This window comes from Brachyistius frenatus, unplaced genomic scaffold (assembly GCF_029030835.1).
Source record: "Brachyistius frenatus isolate BFR_SWC_R1_liver_20210118 unplaced genomic scaffold, ASM2903083v1 Contig_6, whole genome shotgun sequence".
NCBI lineage: Eukaryota > Metazoa > Chordata > Actinopteri > Embiotocidae > Brachyistius > Brachyistius frenatus.
Window position 1 is genome coordinate 1,020,871 of NW_027210605.1, and position 24,496 is coordinate 1,045,366.

Genomic DNA, 24,496 nt, shown 5'->3' on the forward strand with positions numbered 1-24,496 from the left:
TTCCTTCTTTTTCTTTCCTGACTAAAATCTTCATTACACTGCAGGAGGATCAAAACACATCTCCATAAAAGATTAATCAACACAGAGATATCCCACCGACTCCGCGGCCAAACTGAATAAATGGCCTCATTTAAATAATCCTTAGGACAAGTTCTTATTGTTTGTACTGTGCTGCTGTATTATACTGTAGAACATTGATAGAGGCTGATAGTGAGCATTATAGTGAAGGTACATCACTTCTCCCTGCGACTGACACAGTCAATCACAGATAAGCTGCCCAGAGGATTTCACCGTGGCCCGGTCTGAGCAGGAGGCGTGCGGTCAATAAAACACTTCAATAGAAAATGGCCTGCTGCAGAACATGTTCTGGTCAGTGGTAAAAAAAAAGTATAGTGGACAGGGAATCCTACTAAGCTTTAGGAATACAAGAAAAGGATGCAGGAGTGAGAATAAAAATGGAGGAAGTTGTCCTGGCCAAAGATGAACTTCATTCCAACCCTGACTGTACCTTGTTAGGCTATCTTGCACTTATATATTACACATAATAACCATCAATAAAGGCTAGCACAAGGTCAATTGTATGATGAAAAAGTTCAAGGTAAGTTCATGGGTTCTACCCATGATTGCATGAAGTATAACAGAGAGCATGAGCTGATTTTAAGGTCTGTGTGAAGGACAGTCTCTGAGAGAATGTGTTAGAAAAGTTCACCCCCTGGTGGCAGATCGGAGAAGCTTCCAGGTTTTCAAAGCCAATAAGCTGATGTGAGCGGAGGAATGAGGAGTCCGACAGGCGTGCTGATTCACTCAGACTACATCAACACACAAAAACAACAGGGAAATTATTTATTCCTCGTTCATGCCACATCAGAGACGCATTCAATAACTGGCAGACCTCAGATCTCCAGTTGCCAACTTCACAAAATTAACCAGCATTTTTTTTGTGGTTTATGACTGCTAGATAGAAACTGCAGTATAAACATTGGGATGATTTATGATCAGGATATACAAACGACAACACTTAGCACATGTTCTTTACTGATGTGTCACACAGTTTTGGTTCTTCTGTTTGGGATGAAAACTGAATTCCTGCACTCAGCTGGGAGACACCATTACTAGCAAAGACGGAACCACAGAAGCTCATGAGTTTCTCACGAGCATGGCAGTTTATACTACAGGGCGGATAATATCATTTTACAGAGGAGCTCTGGGGAGCTAATCTTACATTAAAGTAAGCACAGCACAGTTTGCATCAGCAGAAGCTCTTGTGTCACAGAGATCGTACAGTACAGCTGTTTAGCCGCCAGCCTGGAAGCAGCCATGCAGAACAGAAGAAAAAAAGGACAGAACAGAAAAGGAGGAGAAGGAGGGCGGGAGACATAAAACCAGGAAGAAAGAGAGAGAAATGAAGGATGAGAGAGATCAATAAGTACAGACTCACTCCTCCAGTTTGGGCTTTGTATTGAAGCAGAAAGCATAGACCAAAAAAAGAAAGGCGAAGACAAAGAGAACAAAAAATGGGGAAAAATCCTTTGTGGCTCGTGGAGGAGGATCACATGACTTTCAGTCTCTGTCAACTATCCTGAAGGCCTTTTATAACCCGCGGCTGGGCACAGACCTGATGTAGGACGCCGTCTTCCCTGTCAACGATGGTACGCTTAGATGCAGGACCACCAGCACAGCGCAGATGTCCAACACAACAGGCTGCATTTGTCAAAAGCACACTGCTTAGTTCTGCTATAGAATAGAGAAGATGATCGTATCTTCTTTTGTAACTATATAAATATTTGTCCTGTTGTGCAGGCTTATAACGGCGCCATCACATATCACTGGGATTCACCATTTAACATCCCTGATAGGATTAGACTGTCTTGTATGAAGTAACCAAATGCAGCACATACTGAAATTCCAGAGTCATGAAAGCAAAACACACGCATAGAGAGAATAAATAAGCTTGAGTCATTCGGTATGCAATCTGTGGAAATGGATTTAAGTGTGACAACATTATTTCAATTGTGAAACACCGAACAGAAAATTATGGCAATCAAATCAAAATACATGATAACATGCTCAGCGGTATCGTGGTATGGTTGTTATTATATAAAATCGTAGCTGACAAACATATCCTCATATCTGTTTTTATATTTGCCGGAGGAACAAAATGTTCTGGAGATGAATCCTTTTCTGGAGCACCCAACTCTTCTCTGTGCTGTCACTTCTGACGCTGCTATTGGCAAAGGCAGGGGCTTATTATGGGCTGTTTCAAACCACCAATGCATCAGCACTAGCTGCTCCCCTGAGGAAACTTCAACTCACTGAGATGTGTCCCGGAGAGCCCAGCAGCTCCCATTGGTTTGATCATCCTTACACACGGCTGACAGAGCTCCAGCTGCAAACTTAGCTCCACTGAAAAGTCAGTGCCAGCCAGCAGATGTCCAGCTGCTGACGTTTTAGCTCGCAAATGACAGCCTTTGAGCTGATTGAGCTCAGCCTTAGCCAAGTTTGTGCTATTTTGGCAAAAGCCAAAATGCTACTGTCGCACTGGTGGGAGAACTGGCACAGTCGGGTCCTTTACTGAACACCTGCACTGCCTCAGTGAAGTGATTTTTGACCTCTGTATTATCCATTCTTATCTATTAATGATTGATTGATTTGAATTTTATTTTATTGCGTTTTTTCCTGGTGTGTTCCGTCAAAAACATTGCTGAAGGAGCAGAAGATAGAATAATAAGGTGTGAATGTCCTGCTATCGGTCGCACATTAAGAATGAAGTTGATAAATAATGTGTTATAGAGTCTTAAAGGCTGCATTAAGTATTGTGATGTTCTAATGACCGTAATTATGTCCACTTCACAGCCTGAAAGTAGTTGTTCATTGCAGAGGGCAGCCACTGTAGATATCAGACGAGTGAAACATCAAAGGGTTATTATAATGACAGGCGTGAACATACTGTACACACGTGACTCACTTCTTGCTCTGTAGTTGTATGCCCCCATCCACTGACGCCACGTGAAGTGACAGCATGCTCCACGCCAGTCCATGTGCTGGCAACGCAATGCATCGTGTGCAGTTGCTGTCTTACGCAATAGCTCCATGCATCCTACGGTTGCTGTCTGCAGCAGAGGCACATTCGGAGCAGCGCCGGCAGTTGTCTTTGTGCCCGTCTGCAGACCGAGCACACTCTGCTGTCTAGTATGGGAATGTGCCGTCAGCTCTGGTGACGCACTCTGTTTTTCATCAGTGCTGGCGTCACTTGAACGGGGGCATTGCATTTACAATTTCTCAGCCAATGATGGGAAACGGGCACTGCTGCTGAAAAAGGCTCACGGCACGAATGCCCTCTGAGAATGCATGACATTATCTTCATGAAGGGTAAAGCCCATTGATGTTTATTAACCACCTTGTCTACGAAATGTTCTATATTGAGTGTGCTGCTGAATATCTGAAAGACCAAACCTCCTGAATGACGATGTCGTGGGAAACGGGATTAACGCCTGCTTTTGTGCACATCTCGACTCGAACACGTACATTTGGTAGGATTTAGAATAGCAGACAGTTGCCTATTATTAGAAAGCAATTATTCCTTTTCTGTGCACAAGCTATGTAAACAACCGTTGAACAATGTGTCTGGGCAGAAGTGCTGGTACAATGTGTCTATACATTCATGTCAAATAAAACCAACTCAGAGGTTGTGGATTTGGCAATACTGTTACAGTCTTGTTTTTTGTACTATTTCACATAATATAATGTAGTTAAAATATTGATTTTGCACCAAATATTTTGACTTGTGCAATGTGAAAAATGCAGGATCTCTTTCCTTGTACCAGTAAAGTGTATACTTGACACACGGCGATCCATTAACAGACCTGGTTTGACTTGAGTTGCTTTTTCTTCAGCTTTCCTTGCAATTAGAGAATACATTTTCAGGCAAACACACGGCACACACATTTGTTTGGGCTAAACTGAACAAAACACACCTTGCATTTTGCAATATTCATCTCAAGGCAACCTGTGCGTCCCTTCAGGCCAGAGTAGTGAAGTGTAATATCCTTAAAGGCCATGAAAGCCTTTGGCAAAACCCAGGATATCCTGCTCCTCCTCCTTCCTCCTCCTCCTCCTCCTCTTCCAAGTGTTGTCCTCCTCCTCCTCCTCTTCCAAGTGTTGTAGGCACAGCATTAGAATTCCAGAGGGGCAGGAGCTGCCAGCGATGATGAAATGACATTTACAACAGAACAGGCTCATCCCACTCCAGCTCCTCATTAAAGGAGTATTGGCCCAGCACTGTAAGCCTCCATATTAGTGTCAATCTGCAGCACATCTCCTCTCTCCCCGAACAACATCGGCCAGTGTTTCACAAAGTCATGGATTTGCACACTTTCACCTTCCTGAGGTCTGCCCCTCGGCCATGTGACTGTCTGTGGTTAAAGATTTCCTTGGATTAAAGCTACGACGGAGCAGGCAAGAAAGATATCAGCCTCTATCTCAAACCACAGACAGGCTGAAATGTTCTACTGCTTGTTATGCAACAGCAAAAGCATTTCTAAATCAAGCATGCCGTAAGATCATAATTGTGAACCGGTACACTGAAGAAACTTGAGAAGCTGAGGAATCTAGCTATGTGTTTATGTGTGCTGCTGTACACAAGAAATGGAAACAAAGCAGAGATTTAAGCCATTGATGGGCAGTGGCAGATTGCCTGTGAAAGACTCAGTGGAGACTCATGAAGGTCTCATATTCATTAAGATGACTGATCCCCATGTACAGCATTAGATCATGACATGACAAGGTAATTCAGCTCAACATTATGCACCAGCTGGTAAGGACATGCGTGAGAAATGTGTGTTCATGGTTACTTTTACAGGGTTGTAAAGGAATCAGAGGGTGCACAGTGATGCGGATTGCACATGCTATAACAAGGAAAACAAACTTAAATGTGCCTCTGCAGAGAAATAAGGTGGCAAATGCTTATTCAGGTGAATGTGCTACGTACTAGCAAAGGGCAGATTGTGTGCAGAAAATTCTTGTGCAGCACCATACCCATAATAAAACTCTATTGTGACTCCGAAAAGAAAAGAAAGATAATACAATTTTGTCAGCCTTTTTTTTTTTTTTTTTTTTTTTATCCCTGCAGGATTAACACGTGATTTCACTGAAGAAGGAATGCAAGCTTTCCACACACGGACTGTAGGACTCATCGTCATTCCAAAAATAACAGCTCAGACCCAGCCGCATTTTACACACACAAGCGCACACAGTAGCAATGCCACACGCACATACACATTGTACCAATCACACACACACACACTCACACCCACAAACATACAGCAGAAGCCGCGGAGAATTCATGTGCCCAGTACGAGCTGTCACAGCATCATCCAGAAATTAGTCATTTTTCCCAGCCACCCGAGGCTCTAAAACCATCTCTCACATGACTCTGTTGTGATTTCAGTCATAAAGGGAGGCTCGCAAATACAAAGCAACACTTAGTTTTCCTCACTTTACATTAAGGCACACGGTATTAATTCATGGTGGGGAAATCTGACAATGTCATTCACACAAACGCATGTCCCACCTCGCCGCCCCTCCCCAGGAGAGAGAGACGTTGTTTACGAAGACCACGGGAAGGGAACCCGAGAGGACAGAGCAAGGTCTGGATGCCAAAGGTGACTCAGCACGGACACTAGACAGGTAGACACCGTGTTTTCCACCACCACCCACTCGACCGCTCTCTCTGTGAATGGGAGCTACACGAGTGGCGCCCGGGCAGGCGAGCCCGCCTGTCTGACCGTCCGACGAGCATTCACACCGATCACGCTACTCACATGTCGTAGAGCCGGTAACCCATGGCCGAGCCTGGTCTGCTCGAGTGGGACCCGGGGTCTCGCGTTCGCCTGGGGTCTGTGCTGCTCACCACAGCGCGCCACACGCTCGGTTTGTCCATCCTGTATTTCTGGTCAACGGGACTCGACGGTGGGACGGCGTGCGCACACGGGCTCACTCGCATTCACTCTCCCTCTCCCTCCCAGTCACAAACATGGGCTGCCAGAGAGCAGTGTGTGTGATGTAACAAGGAGCATCCAAGAGGCTGGCAGGCGGTGGGGGGGAGGGGGTGGAGCGGCGGCTGGTGGTGGAGGAGGAGCAGCGGGGTGGGGTGGGGTGTTGTAGAGCCGAGAAGCTAAATGAGCTGCCTGATGAGAAGCCTCCGCTCTAACGCGTGGATGGATGGATGGTGAGTCTTTGCTGTATCAGTGCCAGGGGTGACCGCCACACCTTAATAAACACAAGAGGACACAACCTGCATGAGGGCTTCTGGGAGATTAACTGGGATTTTACTGCCTCTCATAAATAGAGAGGCATCTGCGCACACCTCTCTTCACCCTCTTATCTGCTCTCAGTAGTACAGTCCTCGGCAGGGCCACACGATTGGCTCCTTGGTCTCCATAGAAACAGGAGGATGTGTCAGAGGTAAGGCTCATTATCATGCCTCCTCTCTCCCCTCCCTCCCATTTTGTTTTGACTCCCTCTTTCCTCTCCTCTCCTCTCTCGCTTTTTCCATTTCTCTTCTTCTCACCCCCCCCCCCCCCCCACCCCCCGGCACTCTGCATCTATCTCTCTTCTGAAATCAATGGACTTTTCTCTGTAGCGTCTTTCACAACACACCAGCCGTTTCAGAGTAATCAGGAGTGGCACAAACAGATAAAGATGCCGCATGGCTTTGGTTAAGTTCTTATGCAGGAAAAAAAAAAAAAAAAAAAAGCACCACAGAACTATGACAGAGGTAATGTAGGTATATGAATATTTCACAAATGATCAGCTGGAAAATCGGTAACAAACTGTGCCTTTCTTAACTTTTTAATGCCAGAAACACCAAGATAGTGTACTAGAAACAACATTGCTTGCACGGACATTGTATCACGCACAAGTGATACCAAACCCAGAATGGAAGTGTGAAATCCTAAACAGATATAAGGCAACATAACCGAAGATCTTGTCTTCATTCAGGAGAAAAGTAGAGGTTTTAGCCATAAAATGGGTGAAAATGAACAAAATAAACTGTGGATGGTGCAGAGCACGTTGTACACTTTCTGTCAGTCAGCCACGTTACTGCTGTATCCCTATTAGGAAATAGCTGGTACTGTTGTTGACACCTTCACCAGGTAACACCATCCAAAGCGGGACGGTGGGCAGGCAGGAGAGTGCGTATGAATAAAAGCTGTTGTCAGGACTTTATAAAGCTACACACATACTGAACACGCACACGCAAACAGGCGCACACACACACACACACACACACCTAGAGACAGAAACCTCAGGCTGATGGCTTATAGTCTCCAGGGGAGGATGCGTTTCATCCCAGGCAGACTCGATGGCATGCTGCGCCGTCGATGTATTGAGTGTTGATGTCAAGGTGAGTAATGATGTCAGACCTTTGTATTTTTTTTTGTTAATGAGCTTGTGTAGTGGGTAATTGTATATGTGCGTCACCGAACTGCAATTACACCGGCTATGTAAGCTGTGATTATGAAGCGCAAGTGCCCGATTGCTCAAGCCCTGCCGTACTGTCTTCAATATGCTGTGTGTGTCTTTGTGAGTGTAAGTGTTCACAAATCCTATACACGTTTTGACCATGTCTCAGTCCGTTAACTTGAATCGCCCTATTCAGAACGGGATTTCGAAACAATAGCTGGACAGATTTCCATTTATTTGACTGTGGTCATGCTCCTCAGTTAAATATTAATGTTGTTGGTTTCCCTAGAGGATAAACCCTTTCCATTTCGGCCACCCTTCCATCTATGCACTCTCACGTCATAACATTCACTTTACACACAAAATGTCAAAATATGCAGAGTGCCACCCATCTGCATATTGATGGCAATCAGAGCAGTGTTAGTCATCAGACGGTTCATGTTTACAGGAAAATATACACTCACTTAATTACCCAGGAACAGGTTAGTGTAATCATTTAACATTTTTAATTCCTGTCTGTTCTGAATATTGTAGCCTCCAAACTCACAGACCTTCACAATCGCAGCCTTTTAACCAGTTAACTATTGTAATGTCTTGGAATACAGGACTTGTAACATCACCTTAGAGCACAGAGACAGTTAATTAGTGAGGACTGGAAAAGTATAGCACAATTCAACCAAAGACTGTCATGTAACTTAACTTCCAGGTGGACTGTTGGCCAGTTTGTGTGCTCCCTCTAGAAATGTTCTGTCTGTCTGTCTGTCTGTGTGTCTGTGTGTGTGCATGTGTGTGTGTGGGGAGGGGTTCTGACAGGGGCCACGGTGAGCTCCGTTCCAACCCAGAGCAGTGTTAGTAGTCAGGGCACACGCAGACAGAGGAGCACAGTGGAGAACAAGATGTTCGTCCACACGGACAAATAACTTGAAATTCACGGTTGCAGTTTTTCAGCAACAGAAGAGAGGGTTTTGATGCCTCCACATACACACACTCAAACAACACTGAAGTTATTATTTAAGGTGCAATTCATGTTCTTGTGTGTAGCCCGACATACATGAAAATATGTTGCTATGTGACCAAATATTGCATACTTTGGCCTTCTTGTGCCAACCTCCCAGTTCTTCTCTGACACCATATGGCCTCTTCTACTCCAGCTGGCCTCAGTGTATGATGTGGGCTGCTGAACTGCAAAATAATTATTCTGTGCAGGATTGTATGCAGAAGGCACCAAGCATAGATACACTAACATACAGCATACGAACACACAAGGAACACACGTGAACACACACTGCAGAAACATTTACCATCACAGGAAAGACACACGATGAGTTTAAACTGAATTAATAAAGAGTCATTTCTTTGAAGAGAGAGCCAATCAGAGATCTTACACAGCGAGTGCACATTCAATGAATGTAAAGAAACCAGTCTGATGACATATTGGAGAAACAGGAGCCAGTCAAAGGACTATCGAAATGGATCTTAAACAGCAGAGAAAAAAATAAATCAAAGGTGCTGAGTAAGAGTGATCTGTGTTCTTACCAACCCGGTATCTCACTAAAGCGTGTAATACACCCACCAGTCTACTACAGGACAGTGTGTCAGTGTCACAACTGTGTCTCGCCTGGTCGTAGAAAACCAATTAGGAAAATTAAACCAAGTGGAAAACCCTGCGGTTAGAATTAGGAAAAAAATGAAACACATGGCTAGGTTTAGGAAACCAAAACCACGTGGTTGGAGTTACCAAAACTACTTGACTAAGGTTAGAAAGAGATTTCTTTAAACAAATCGAAGTTGCTTCCTCGAGGACCTCCTTGGTAAAAGTCCACTTTTTTGAATGACACACAACGCATTTTCCCCATCGAGGCTCGGCCAACCGTCACACTGAACCTCACATATCAACCTGTTGACAGAAAGATTTATGGGCAACAATTTGGAAAAAAAGACCCACATTTCATTCTTTCTAGCGAAGGTGAATATTAAAAATGTGATATTAATTTGATCATCTTTGGGTTCTGTATTGTTTTAAGTCCAGTTGAAGACTGGCACTGAAGCACTCGTGTGATGGACATTTGTTCCATTGTTGTCTGACATTTCATTATCTACACAATTAATCAGTTCATAGTTTAGATTCATCAATGATGAAAAGAATCGTTACTTGCAGCGCTATCTTACACCAAAATCTGTTTTCCAATTTCAGTTGTTGCTGTATGAATTTGTCAATGTTCAAACAGTAGAGACAAAGAAAAACAACAACTCAAAAGTTACTCAGCTGGAATTGAAAATCACACCATTTCCTCACAGAGCTTGTTTCTCGCTGAATTGGCTGTCAGTGTCTGCCGAGTTGCTTTCGCTGATATAAAGACAGATGACAGAGATGTACAAGTGCTGGAGGTCACAGAACAGCAAGTTCTGTGCGCTTGAACTTCTCAAAACTGATGCAGCACTTTATTTCCATCAAAGTGCAATCTGTTTTTCCCCTCCTCAGAGGTGGCTAGGTGTCTTCTGTCTTATCACGCTTTAACAAGGGAAACTGCATTCAGAAAGCAGTGTTTTTGTATGCGCCTGCACAATATGTGGGGGGGAACTGTCTGAGCCTAACAGTACGAAGCCTTATTTTGTCCTGAACTGAGCTGTTCTGCAGGGAGCCTGTCTCATCTCATGAGCCCACTTCAAACACCTCAGAGAGAGAGAACGAGGAGCAGAGAGCGAGACGAGTGGGAGATAACTGATATTTATTGCAGCACGTTAGAGCTGACAACCACAAGATGGCAGTGCATCACCTCTTCTGCATGAGCAATGCCACCAAGCTGTGATCAATGCCTTCACTAATGTTGGGAAAACTCCCCCGTCCCCCACCCCCCCTCCAGGTGTGTTGTTCGGCCACATGTGACAGACCAAATGAGGACATATAGCATGCCTTATTTAACAGCATTAATCAAACGTGTGCATTCAACAAACTGCTTTTAAGTAAGACTAAAGATGAGTGTACCAAATCCCAGGAACTAACCTAACAATGTGCCGTTTACGTGCTTTATGACAAGTAATAGTTAAAACAGTGGAAAAACATCACAGCTCATGTCCTCGTCAGTTATTTCAGCTTTGTTCAGTTTTCTGTGACCTTTTCCCATGAACAATACACCCATATATTTTTATGTTCCATAAAAACATTGTGCTAACCACCCCAATTATGGTGTCAACAGCTGGGAAAACTGACCTCCCTCCCTTCGATAGTGACCTCTCCACCCTGCTCTGGACATGAGAGGTGAGAAGTTTAGTTTCTCTGCTGTTTTTCCATGTCGCAACGCAGCGCAGCCTCTCTGTAGCTCGCTGGTAGAGGGCACAGTGCTGTGCAAAGGCTCCTTCTGTCACTGAGTTGGCCTCAAGCCTGAGAACATCAGAGGAAGAAGATAGACGAGCTTTTCATGGGAGGCCAAACAAAGAGCCGTCTCTCTGCCTCTAACTACAGACAGGGCCATTACTTGACCCGTCAGGCCTCAGCTGAGGCTGCCATCACAAGTTTAGACTTCTCGATAAGCTATTAAGTCAGTAGTACTGATGTAAAGCTGCTGCACTCCTCATACCTGATAGGTTCAGCCAAGGAAATTGTACTCCGATCCTAAGAGTACATTCATGTAAAAATCCTCCATCACATAATTAAGGAAAAGTACAAATCTTTTATCATCAAAACAATAGCACAAGTAGGCATTCTGTAGAAAAATGACCTCTGATATATCATTGCATATTATATTATGAAGTTGTTAAAACTGTTTCATCAGTGTGTAAGGAGCATTTTACTGTTCTAGTTGGTCAATATAGTTTTGACTATCTAATACATACCTAAGTTAAATCCGGTGGGGCACACCGATAGGGGGGACTTCTCCTCAAAAGGTCAAAAGTTTAGTTTTTGTCTACCTATTTGGTCCTAATAAGAACCCCAAATAAACATTATTCCATTTTTTTGCTTAAGTCAAAAACGTTGGGAATCAATGGTTTAATCATATGAACAGTTACATAAAAACGATCTGATAAATGGTGGAAATACTTGTAATTACATGTAAGAACTTTACTTCCTCATATCCACTCCTTAACTAGCCATGGCATTCATGTCATGCTTTATGTTTAGAACAGTATATTATATTATAGTATAGTTAAGATGTTTTTCAGTGATAAAAATCATTCTAGCCAGAAGCTTATCTCACTGTGGGGTCAGTCACAGGTTATTATTCTCAGGTCTATCATTTCATGTACACTAACTTGCCTTTTCAGTTTCCCCCACTCTGATTTGTGCTCCAAAAAAATATGTATTTAATCTTTATTTTCTTAGTAATCCTCTTGTCTCATACAGTACAGAGAGGTAGAATTTTTTTTTGTTGTATTTTCCAATATATTACAAGTGAATTTTCAGCGAAAAGCCAATAATAAGGTGTTGTATTGTTTATTATTCTCCAAATCCGATCCCTCTGTCATATGCGGTTTGTCATTCTGCTGCTCACTCGCAGGAAATTGCAGCAGCGTCTTGTTAATATCTTGTTGCACATTCACAGACAAATCCCCCCTCTTGAGTACTAAAGCCAAAAAAGCAGCTGAGAACAAGCGATCACGCTCTCCAGGTTATATTTCCCGGGGAGAAGTGTGCTGCTCCACGCTGCCTCACCCTCTGCTCCCTGTGAGCAGCGACACAGAGCCGTGGACCTGCAAACGCCTCCTATCAGACTGAGATGAGGATCTGAGGCCCTGCTGACTGACATTACTGTGGCACGGAGCTGATGAAAGGATAAGCTGTGGGAGGAAGTCACACAGTATCACTAATCCCTCACTATATCTAATTTACCAGGGAAAGTGGCAACGGGAAATACAGTGAAAGCATCGGCCGACAAAAAAAAAAAAAAAAAAAAAAAGAGGCGGTGCTCTGACATGTTTTCACTGGCTCGAGGTGCATCGGTTGCACTTGTATCACCTAAAGCCGTTCCATATCACACTGATGTCACACATGATTTTGTCTGGCAATGTAACACCTGTGCTCTGTCACCAGACATCTGGGAGCTTTTTCATTACTACTGAAGAGATGCTTTCACTCCAGGCACGTTGCAGTTATTCAGCCTTGACTGGAACCCAAACTCCTGCCTTTCTGAAGAGGAGCCCACAAACACACATTTTGTTATAATTAAGTTGCTTTTTCAAGCATACATATTGCAGATTGCAAAGAGTCCTCCCCCCCCCCATCTGCTGAAAAAAGAGATTTAAATTAATATTTTACAAGAGTAGTATGTCTTAAGTCATAACCGTATCACAGACAATGTCACGGTAAATTACTGAGAGGCTGATATCTGATTGAAGATTCAAGGGTTTTAGACCTGCAGCTGTGAGTAGGATGTGTGCTTGTTGCAATGATAAAAATTTGTTCTAGGACATTTTGGTTATTGTGACTGTCAAGGTAATGGTGTACTTCCTCACTGACAGCTCTCGCCTTTGAATAAGAGCAGATAAAACTGAATGAAAAATGATCTATAGAAAACACTGTGTTTGGCTTATTATACTAACAGACCTTGACAACATGATCACATGATTAGAATTTATCATTATGTGTATGTTTCCACACTGAGTGGAGGCCAGCACAGAGTAATTATTTTCATGATTAATATTTTTTTCAATTAATCAATTATATTTGAGAAATTTGAGAACAATTGAAATGCACATCACAGCTTCTCCGGACATTTTTAAATGCTTTTTTTTTCTATTCCAATCAACACACTAAAACAGAAACATGCTATGTTTACAATAACATAAAACAGAGGAGGCTGGAACAGTAAATAATTATTGTAACGATAGATTGATTATCAAAATTGCTGATGATTTATTTTCCACAACCTGATTAATCCAACAAATTCTATTTAAAAATTACAAAAATCACAAAACGTTGAGCATTGATATTGCAATAAAACAGTTTGTGGTTGTGGAGACATGACTAAATATTACATTATCAGCGAGACATTTGGGTGCAGCATCGATTTAAATCTATCTGGAGTCCTTAAAAAGAACTGGGACTCAAAATAGATACGAATCACTGCCAAAATGCTCACAAGTGACTGCTGGCCAACCGTTATTGTATCATCATCCTACAAAACTGTTTATGTGTGGTATGGCTGCCTGAATGCAAAACAATGACAACTACACACATTCATGCAAGTCTCCCTTGGCCAAAAGGATCAGCATCAGAGCCGAGGGAAGTGAAAGGCACATGGCACAAAGAGCCTCGCCTTCTCCTCTGTTACTGAGAGTCGAAGCAACTTATCATGGCGTGTATGCACTACTGAATCAAAACTGTGTGTTTTCTAGTGATCCGGCTTCAGAGCGCAGCGTGAAGCCTGTAATTAACTCTTCGAGAATGTGATGACGAAATAGAAGCTGGGAACTTCAAAGACAACCGCAAGCTTTCCCAAGATTTCAAACACATTATGGAAGTGCGCCCTCTGTTTCATGGGCCTATTAAATCATTGTGCAGTTGTGATTTCCCATCTGGTGAAATCAAACCTTTACAATACTAACAGCAGTAAATAAAAAGGCCCAATAAAGAAAAGATTCATACAACTGGCTGAATTTTATGGCGGGGCGGAGAGCCCTTTCATTGCTGCTGTTTTTAAGCCAACACTAACTCTTCTAAACAGCAACTGCTCATTCATTTACCAGAGACTGTTTGCTGCCACATACAATAAATGTTTACGGTGTCGTTAAGCCTCTTTTCCAAATGATCTCAGATATTGTCAAGGCCTTGCAGAGGGGAAATGCTGCAATGAAATAACAGTCAGAACGCAGTGTTCCTGAGCCCACATGTGATAATGCTCCTCGATTTTTACACTACATGTCACTTGTCTCCATATTCACCCCTGCTTCTACATCACAGCCTCATGAGATACCTTCCTGCCTTTGGCTGTCAGCAAATAACAGTGGCTGACGGTGGGGGTGGGGGTCTGTGATCCCAGGAAGACAGGCCATTCCCAGGAATCAATAGGCTCTGCAGTGGTATTATCAGAGGGCCTGGAGATAATTGTAGGTTCTGTTCTGAAATAGTCATTCACCATAATGAAGATCATAAAGCATTTGAATTATTTATACATGAAATGGAGCTCCAAGTTCAGATGTTTTTTAATGGTCAGATCCCAAATCAGAACCTAGAACACAAATAAACAGAGCAGTGCAATAGTAGCAACTTTACGAGCTTTTGGCAATACCATGGGAGCCTTAAAAGAGGGATGTAAACACTTACAAAAAGATTTATGCTTCACCATGACTGCCAAGCCCTACTTTTACCTCTGTAAATCCCCTGCCCCATATCTATTAATCAAATCTTCTTCAAATTGACGAAACAGAAAGAGAGAGACAAAGTCAGAGAGGGTGAACGAATACAGACTAGCAGATGTGTTTTGATTGAGTAGAAGAAGAAAGATAAATATCTGGAGAAAAAACAGGGGGGATCAGAGGAGAGGCGTGAAGTGAGGAAAAAGGAGGGCGAGAGCATCTTGGGTATTTAAAAGCATTCATTCAGCCTTGAGCTGGGCTTGATGGGTGCAGAGAGGTCTTAACTTTGGACGGGAGTGAACTAGAAGGCAGCTGCAGGCAATGAATGCAGCAGCTACAGCACAGGCAAAACCTCAATCAGTTAAAACATGCTTTTACTTCATGTGGTTTAATGATTCTGAGGAAGTGACAGAGACCAAAAAGCTCTTTTTTGCTCAATTGATGAGGCCCTCTTTACTCTTAGGTTAGATTTGGTCATATAATTAATAACACACTTCTTTTGTGCCATACCCTTTCAAGTTGCAGCCATATGCCCTCAGTAAAATCCAGATTCTTCTCCCTCCGTAAACCGTATAGAGCAATTATCCTGTCTCACAATAAGCTGCAATCCTGCAACCCTATTGGACTGGCTCAGCGCTCCTGCTTCGCTTTCTCAATCTGACATAAACACACTTCCTGGTTTCACCTCTCCCTGCTACAGAGCACTCCACATACAACAGTCACAGGAGGACAACGACAGCAGGAGAGCAGCAGAAATGAAGAAGCCACAAGTCTTTACAATACAAACTACAGCCACAAAAGAAAAGCGTGGGAGAGATCATTACAGAGGAGGACATGGGAAAATAAGGTTACTGAAGAAGAAAATGACAGAAAAAAAAATTAGAGAGCCATTATGTTCAGCAGGTAGGGCATACAGCAGGTAGGGCATACAGCAGGTTGGGCATACAGCCCCAATAGGATGAAGTTTGGTTCGTCTAAATCCCATTATCTGTGAATCCCTGCAAAACCTCTGTAATCTGATTTCAGAAATATAATTCTGTTTTACCTTTTTATTTTAGAGTTGACACAATGAATTGATTGTACATGTCCACATACCAAAGTGTCCCTGTGCCAGACAATGAATTCCAAGTTGCTCCCCAGCAACGCAAGCATCTTGTACAGCAGCTCTGTCACCACTGGTATGTAAAGGTGTGTGAATGGGAGGCAAATTGTAAAAACAGTTGGACATTTTAAAGTTTAGAAATTTGACTTCAGTTCTCTGGTAAACATATTTTGCCAACCTCAGACCTAATTTGGCATTTCTGTACTGTAATTTCTTGCTTTTTAAAGTCCGGCATAAAAACAAGGCGACGATATATTTGCCAAAACCTAATATTGGTGAGTATAACAGCCTGGCCCATCATTCTACTTCTAGTTAATTATTCCATTAGTTAAATGTCAGAAAATCAACAAGAAGCTATTTCAAAAATCAATGAATTGCTTGTAATTTTTTAGGTTGTATGGGACAGACGTGGAGTCAAAGAGACTTTGACCTTTGACCACCGAAATCTAATTAGTTCTGAGTCCAAGTCGATGTCTCTGCCAAATATGAGGAAATTCCCACCGAGCATTCATGAGGTGTTGTGTTCACGAGAATGTGATGAACGGACAGACAACCCCAAAACATTAATGCCACGGCGCAGAGGCATAAAGATACTAAAAATTCTCTGGTTATATATTGTCAAATGTGAGAATTTGTTTGACCTTATTTGTCATATATAATGTGATTTGAAAATATTTTGGGGTTTTAGACTGCTGATGGGACAAAACAAATATGAGAACAATAATTTGAGCATTGGGAAACTACAGCCTTATGGGTATTTTTCATATTTTTCTGACATTTGTATTGCTTGAGAAAATAATTGTGATATTAACAATAGTCATTAATAACCGTAATCGGTGGTTGTAGCTGTATTGTATTTTGTTTGTAACAATAAATATGGTGGGTAACGTAATTACCATATTTTGGTGCCGAGTTTCAGACTCTTGTTCTGATGCTTTGCATAATGAGCTGCAGGAATTCCGGCTTCACCTTGTCAAAAATGTGAAACACTGTAACTGCTTTTTATCATACTAGAGGCTGCATATTGCACTTCTCTGCTATATCTCAGTCAGGTTCACATTATGTTTAATACAGCCGGATATTCATGCAGTAGCCCAAGAAACTATTTTCACCACTTTCACTTATGTTGGCAGTTGAGACATTTTTTATAGTTAACGGCAGTTAAAGTATTAATTTTCTAATTCATATAAAATTAATTCACCTTTTTTCATTTGACCATTTTAGTTTTTTACTGTTTTAACATTTAGTTCTTTTTTTAATTTTCCTATAATTTCTCCTCCGTTCTGCTCGGCAGGCTCGGGTTTATTGCCAACTCCTGACCGACTGCGCTCGTGAGCGTTGCGGTCGAGTCAAGAATCAAAAGACATTAAACACCTTGAGGAACATGTTGGTAAATTTGATGTGGGTTTTCTGATGGAGGTCAGCTAATCTATCACCTTTGTTCTGGTTCAGATATTGTATTGCACCGGGGCTTTCATTGTACCCGTTACATCTCATTCGGCTGGGTGATGATAACAGTGGAGAGCGCTCATGTGTGAATCCTCCGAGTCATATGAACAGAGACATTTCGCTGTCCAAGGTGCTGAAGTCTACAGTCATTTCAAATTTTTTTTTCCCAGTTTTCAAGGTATGGGGCATATTGTTTTTAATGAAACATGCAATTTAAGTGGTGGAAGAAGTATTTAGATCCTATACTTAAGTAAAAGTACCAATACCGCATTGTAAAAATACTCCATTACCACTAGAATATCGACATTTTAAAGTTCTGGTTTCGTCTGACTAATATATTATTATAAATGACATCACTCAATTATTAATAATGAAGCATCAATGTGTAAGCAGCATGTTAATGTTGTAGCTGCTGCAGGTGAAGTTGCATTTTTAATGTCAGCTGCCAAAGCGATGAAAAGTGTAAAAGAAGTGTAAAAAAAAAAAAAAAAAAAAACAGCAAAGTACAAATACCTTAAAACTGCACTTTGGCACATGTGCTTCCCACCACTATGCAGTTGTGTCCGTTAATTAAGCACAGCTGAAACAATTAATTAACTGTTCAAGGAAAATGTCAAAGATTCTCTGATTCTAGCTTTTCAGTGTGAAGAGTTGCTGCTTTTCTGTGTATTTTACTTCAAATGGTATTTTGGACCGTTGGTTAATGAAAAACAAAACATATGAAGATGTCACTTTGGGCTCTTAGAACATAAAATTCAATTTACGTCTTCAACTGTGACGATTTAGATACAAATCTAACATAAATGTTATGTCAAACATTTAAATGCAGCAAAAAGAAGCCTGCTAGACCTGACAAAAAAAATGGGATTTGAATAATCTCCTCACTGCATGTTTTAAGAGGTTATTTAAACAGAACCATAACAAGAACAACATTTGTGGTCGATCATTTATTTTTTTACAAAACAAATCATGCAATGACAAAACCTGCTGGCACTAGTGTTTCTTTGTGCTCCAGACATTTGGATGAGATTGCTATTCCATTGTGGTGGTAGTGACAGGAAGTTTTTACAAGCTTATTGTTGTAGTGCTGAACTCATTTACTCTATATTCCCGCTTCTGATAATGCTAGCAGGTTTAGTGGCATGACCAGCGGTCCATCAGCATTAATGCAAATATGCACATTCAGGCATGGGAAATAAGTTATTACATCTCAGCTATTAGATTGCCTGTGTAGCTCTATAACGGATCAAATGCTTCCTCTGCATGTAATTGCTTTGTTGCAAGGGGCAGAGAGGAGGGAAGGCAGCAACAAAGAACAGGTACAGTGAAATACAGGTAGAGTAAAAAGAAAATAAAAAGGGGTAAAGAAAATACACAGTAGAAGCACCGATTCGTGTTTCTGCTATTACAGTCCAGCAGCCGCTCTGCTTGCTCGGCTATCTGATAGGTCATCCCCAGAGATCGCCCCAACTCTGGCATTAAACATGTTTAGCAAGCCAGTCTCTGTGACCAACTTTGCTTTAACACCAAAGTTGTCCCATTAATGCCTAATGCCTTCTTTAGCTCAGTTTCCAAAGTCTGCAGGAATTACTGAAACTTTCATACAATCACAGCATCTAAAAGACGTCTGAAAATAAATCAAGCTCCCAATAACTGGGCTACAACAGCTGAACGCAACAAACATACTTCGATCAGAAACACTTCCTATAATTAAAGTTTTCTTTAACATTTGCTATGATTCTCACTCAAAAACACATCTAAAACAGGTGGTACAGTAATACTGCAGGGCATGGCACAGCAAATGGTATGATAATTAATATTTCACTCCCTCGCTTCCTGTTGGTGCAACACAAACACACACACACACGGTCAGAAAATACTGTCATGAAAATCAATCACTCACTGAGAGCCTCACACAGCTACGCTGCTTCAATGGAGAATGATTATCTGCCATGTTACTGCATTTATTTTCAGACAGAATGTGAAAAATGTTGGGTTTTTTTTTTTTTTTTTTGTCACTCTTTGTTCTGCAATGCATAACACATAACTGTGACATCCTGGGTTCAAATCTGCCACAGGACCTTTTGTCACAACGTGTCAAGTGAGTTTCCCGTCTTGTCAAACATGACAAAGAGCAGCTGTGACCAAGGCCTTTATAATAATTGTTTGCCTTCAGTTTGAGTTATGCAGTGATCCGTTTTCCAAACTTTCAGTTAGCCCTCCCACCAATGGCATGCATTCAGTGTTTCAGTGTGCAGCCCACTGCCACAATTATTATATAATCGCCCGATCACGATTATTTGAGCTGACCACAATTGTTCTGCTTTATCATTACAAATGTTTCCATTCATCTGGATAAAAAATAGCTGTATGAAACTAAGCCAAATATCATATATCCATCACGGTTACCACATCAATTTCCACCATTTTAGGTTCGACTGGTGCTCCGTTAATGACATCATTAGGTTGCGCATACTTCTTCTGCTGTGGTTTAATGGTACAAGACTGGAAAATATCGCCACCAACTGTTTACCAATAAATGGCTCTTTTTCATAATTTGTATGTGTATTATAGGCTTATACTTTGTTAGTGTCATCAAATGAACCGAAAGACAACAAAATTGTTTTTCGCAATTATTTGTATGACAATTAATTGTTGAAACTTTAATGATCGTGGCAGCCCTCATAAAGACTAGTGTTTGTTACAAGATATTCCACAAATAAATGGAAAGATGGGTAAGAATTAACCTTTGTAATTTAATGATTACCTCTGGGTCACTGCAATAAAGCAACCATCTGAAAAAAAGTCAGTAAATTCAAAATGATGGCGTATTTGATGGGTCATGTTGTCTTGCACTGTCATCATTTTGTAATTAGCTGATTGTAACAGTGTGTGATTGTTCCGTGTGAGATGGCTAAGCCTAAACAGAAGTAAACAATGCTGCTGAGCTGCAGAGGAAAACAATCAACCTCTGATCACAGCCATCATCTTGTTTACAGTCATGATCCATTTAACCCATTAGCTTTCAGCTGTACTTGAAAATTACTTATGGAGCAACAATCACACAGAGATAAACAGAGAGAGCACAAATCGGGGAGGTTATTAATCAGCAAGAAAAAGAAAATGCCTCATTTTCTGCAATGTTACCAAAGTCTGAAAACAACCCACAGATGTTCCTACTCATCAGAAACCTCTGAACAGTGCTCTTTATAAATAGAACACGTTCCCACTATGCACTGGGATTTATTTTGGGGCTGCACATGAGCCAAAAGTGGGCTATGGATTAGGCAAACATTGCTTTTTGATGATGAAGCACAGCAGTAGGAGGCGTCTCTGAAACTCGCTCCAGCCCTTTGAAGCCCCCTCGGTCTGTCCCACTGATGCGACTGTCTGCTCTCTTCTCTGCTCGTTTGTTGAGAGCCTGTCTCAACGTCCAAGCTCAGCACAGGCTAATGGGCGCGCAGCAATGAAGGCTCGTATACGCGGGGATCATATTTCATTAACTCTACGGTTTAATGATCTCCTCCGACAGTGCGTTTGGTCAGGAGTTCACTGCACACATCAGGAAAATAACATTGCAGCAGTCGAACTGCGGTGTCATAAACATCTGATGAGTGGAGAACAGCTGCAAAGCCGAAAACACTGGGACACAGCGAAGTTTGCAACTGTCAAGCTGTCACAGCCAATGCATCTGACGCTGAAAGTCCAATTAGCATAACCAGCGCATCGATATGAGCCGTCATGACAACAAGAGCAAGGCATGAAAAATATTGTTGTGCTGTGGTGTTTTATGGGACAAACTAAACACCGTCTAATCGTGAAGAGAACGGCTTACTGTACCCAAAGGAAGCCGACTTCCACTTGCGGCAGGGGTTGACTCTTCTGCAGCCTTCAGACACCAACCTCCTGGGATTCTCTGTGACTTCGACAGGTAGAGATGCATGTCTCCTGCAGAAGGACGAACCGTGTTACAACAAAACACACATCTGGTAACATATGAGGTCATATACGAGAGAAACCTTTCAATGTGAAATGAAGGCTGTACATTAAAATCATCCATTTTCCCCTCCGACGTTTCCCACTGGGGATTTCTGACCTTGATGTTTTTTAACTCTGTAGTTCACTTTTCACATTATATGGGATGGTATTTCTGTGATATTATTAAATATTTATAAGCAGCTACTGTACCGCAATGTCTCCCTTTCAAGGGGAATAACAGTGCTGTAAATATAGTGTGCTTCAAACCACGCACCACACAGTATTACTAAAGTATTCACCACCCGAAAGCTGAGCTGAGATTGCGACATAGTAAAAGTATTCCATCTAAAAGACTAGATCACTGCTTGGCCCGTTAACTTATGTACAGCTTAGAACATTGACAACCACTCTTGAAAAAGTACCATCTTTGTTGTTTGTTTGTTTGGTTGTCACATTTCTGAATATGTACTTCTACAACTCTATAGGAAGCTGCTGGTTTTCATATTTTCATATTTTTCCACAGAGCTCGTGTCTAACCTTGTACACGTGTACTAAATTGTACTTAACGGTCATATAAGAAGGAACTTTAATGTACACTCATTATGAATGTACTATTGTGTGCTATTTTTGATGAACAAACATTGTACTTACTGTATTGACGATACATATAAAAGTAAAACTTTAACAGGTGTGCCATTTTGATCACCTTTACTGTAAGTTGTAATCAAGTGCAGTCTGCCTACACTTTTTGTATGAAAGGTCCTTTTGGTATCCTTTAATTACATTACCTTATATTTTGTTGGACAACTAAAATTGAAATAGATACATTTAATATGACAATTCTATTTGTCAGATTTTGTTCCAAAATACCCGTGTGTGTGTGTGTCTGAATACGTGACGAGCGTCTGGCACAAACAAAGACATGGAAAGATACCGACCACTTCTAAAATTGGATCATGAAATGTGAACATGTTAGAATTTGGGGAGAAACTAACACAACCTGCTTGATCAAAGACAACAAAGGTTACTTTGGAGAGGTTCCTTTGTAGTGTCAGTGTAACTAGTTTGTGCTTTTTCAAGCACTTTTGTCCTCCACTGTTGATTGCCCAGACATCTCTCCTCTCCCTCCACTAGACACCATTGAGACACTTCTGTCTCATCTAGTGTTTGTTAAGGTTTTCAGTGAGCCATGCCACCTTTGGGTTGGTTGTCTCAGCTGGCCCAAGCACATTTCTCAAGCTGTCAACTTGAAGTCAAACACCAACAACCCACCCAACTCTCGCAGGAGATAAGGTCTGCATAAAAAAAAAACATGAAGCCACATCCTTCTCTACAGTCATGCATTTTCCAAAAGCAATTGTACCAAGAAATATAATTATCCTTCACTCTTTATAGAGCTTGTACAGGATGAAAAATCCTTCACTGAGGCCCGGAGAAATATCAGTGGCTAATTGTGTCATGGATGCTGCCATTTGCTGCTGTTTCGACATAATGAATAATTAATTTTTAAAAAATGCTAATGTCTCTGCTCTGGCTGAGTTGAGAGCTGTGAACCTTGAAATGCTCAGAATTTTCCCCCAGTCGGCCATTCGTAATGACGATAGTGGCACAGAGTCACACTCAGACCTTGTGTCGGACCCGTCAGTGCGGTGACTAACAAACAAACGCTCGCAGCTCATAAAAAAATGTCATTTTCCATGTCATTCAAGTCTTTGCTTTCTTTCACCACACGCTGCACAAACATACTGTGTTTAGTTTCATTCCCGAGGAGGAGGGTGGTTCAAGAACAACGCCCGATTAAGACTTGAAATCCAGTTTGCTTCGTCGAAAGGGACTCGCACAAGGACAAAGACAGCAGGCTCAGTGTCCGACCCATCAAAGTTGAGCGTCGCTCTCCACAGCAACAAGAGCCGGTGAAGGAGGCGACAGGAGACGATAGATTTGTGGGATCCCTGAGGAGGGCGCCGGCTGAGGGTGTGAGACAGCACTGGACCAGCTCTGAAACACAGCACTGTCACCTCTCGTCCCTTCAGACAAAATATCAGTTCAACTGCCTAGACAAGTCATGTCACTGCAGTGGAGGATGGGCTGCCTCTTGTTCGGTTAGATTTCTGTGTGAATTAAGTCCAGTTCAGCTCACACATTGTGCTGTTTTATGAAGTTGTCCTGCCTTGAGATAGAAAACTGCAGCTCTGTAGCTATTTTAGCAGATATCGCTTGTGCAAAGAAGCTGCGGTCTTTAATATTGCATGTTAATTCCGTTGGCGCATTGTTGGCTTTATAAATCGCGCCACGATCCTTTTACAACAACAAGTTGGCCACAGTTGTTGTTTCAGTTGATTGGAAACACTTGCCGTCCTGGTGTTGCTTTGAGACACACTTTGAGAGTGGTTTTGACCTCCACAACAACAGCCCCGCAAAGCTTTATTCTCTCCATTGTCATTTCTACAATAATGGTTGAGCTGTATTATCCCCGCCTCTCTGTTTCCCCAACCCTCTGCGGAGATCTGTGGGAAAAATATAAGCCGTAGACCTCGCCAACGCTCTCCAGAATACCTCCAGTCAGTTACCACACTGCGGTTCTGTGACAAGCTGGCCTTCCTCTGCGTCAAACCGAACAAGTTCAACAAAAAAACAACAGAATGCATCCTGAACAATGTGAAATTTCAATCATCTTTCCGTTCCCAGACAAATAACAACCGATATCTATCACAGAACACAAGCTCACCGGCCACAATTTCACAGGTAACAATTTATTTTGAAATATCTTTATTTATTAAAACAGTTTTTTGTTCCTAATATATTTCAAATTTTAGCACTAAGAAGTTGTGATCAGATCCTCTTTATTGTCCCATTTGTTTCTAAGGAAGTTGGGACAATTTTTTTGGGCTCTATCTGATTGGAATAAGTTACCAGTAAATATCTGCTCCCTGTTATTATTTTGCCCATTTAAAAATGTTGTTTTTGTATCTCAAATCAAATTTTCCTATGTTTTTCAATTAAACCGCTACAGTGCCTTTTCTTCATTGATTGGTCGTTACAGATGTTTATCTTTAAAGATTTGTTTTGGATGTTTTTTGCTGTTTTTGTGATGTATATCATTATGTCCTGTATGACCCGCAGCATGTTTGGACCTCCATGACAACGACATGACGCATCTCAAGGAGTTGATCAAGATATAATAGAATTTGATTAAAATATATTAGACAG

General features: G+C 41.8%; 1 protein-coding gene across 4 annotated transcripts in view; it reads right to left on the bottom strand.

The window, feature by feature from the left end:
* The window catches only part of iqsec1a (IQ motif and Sec7 domain ArfGEF 1a), an 88,961-nt gene that overhangs the window by 43,733 nt on the left and 20,732 nt on the right, over window positions 1-24,496 (bottom strand). For 3 of the 4 annotated variants that reach the window (XM_069723549.1, XM_069723542.1, XM_069723590.1), the window contains one exon: window positions 21,149-21,256. In XM_069723549.1, coding sequence (XP_069579650.1) covers window positions 21,149-21,256 — 108 coding nt within the window. Of the gene's footprint in view, window positions 1-5,819; window positions 6,192-21,148; window positions 21,257-24,496 lie in introns of those variants that run through there. The other variant, XM_069723555.1, reaches the window with a different exon arrangement.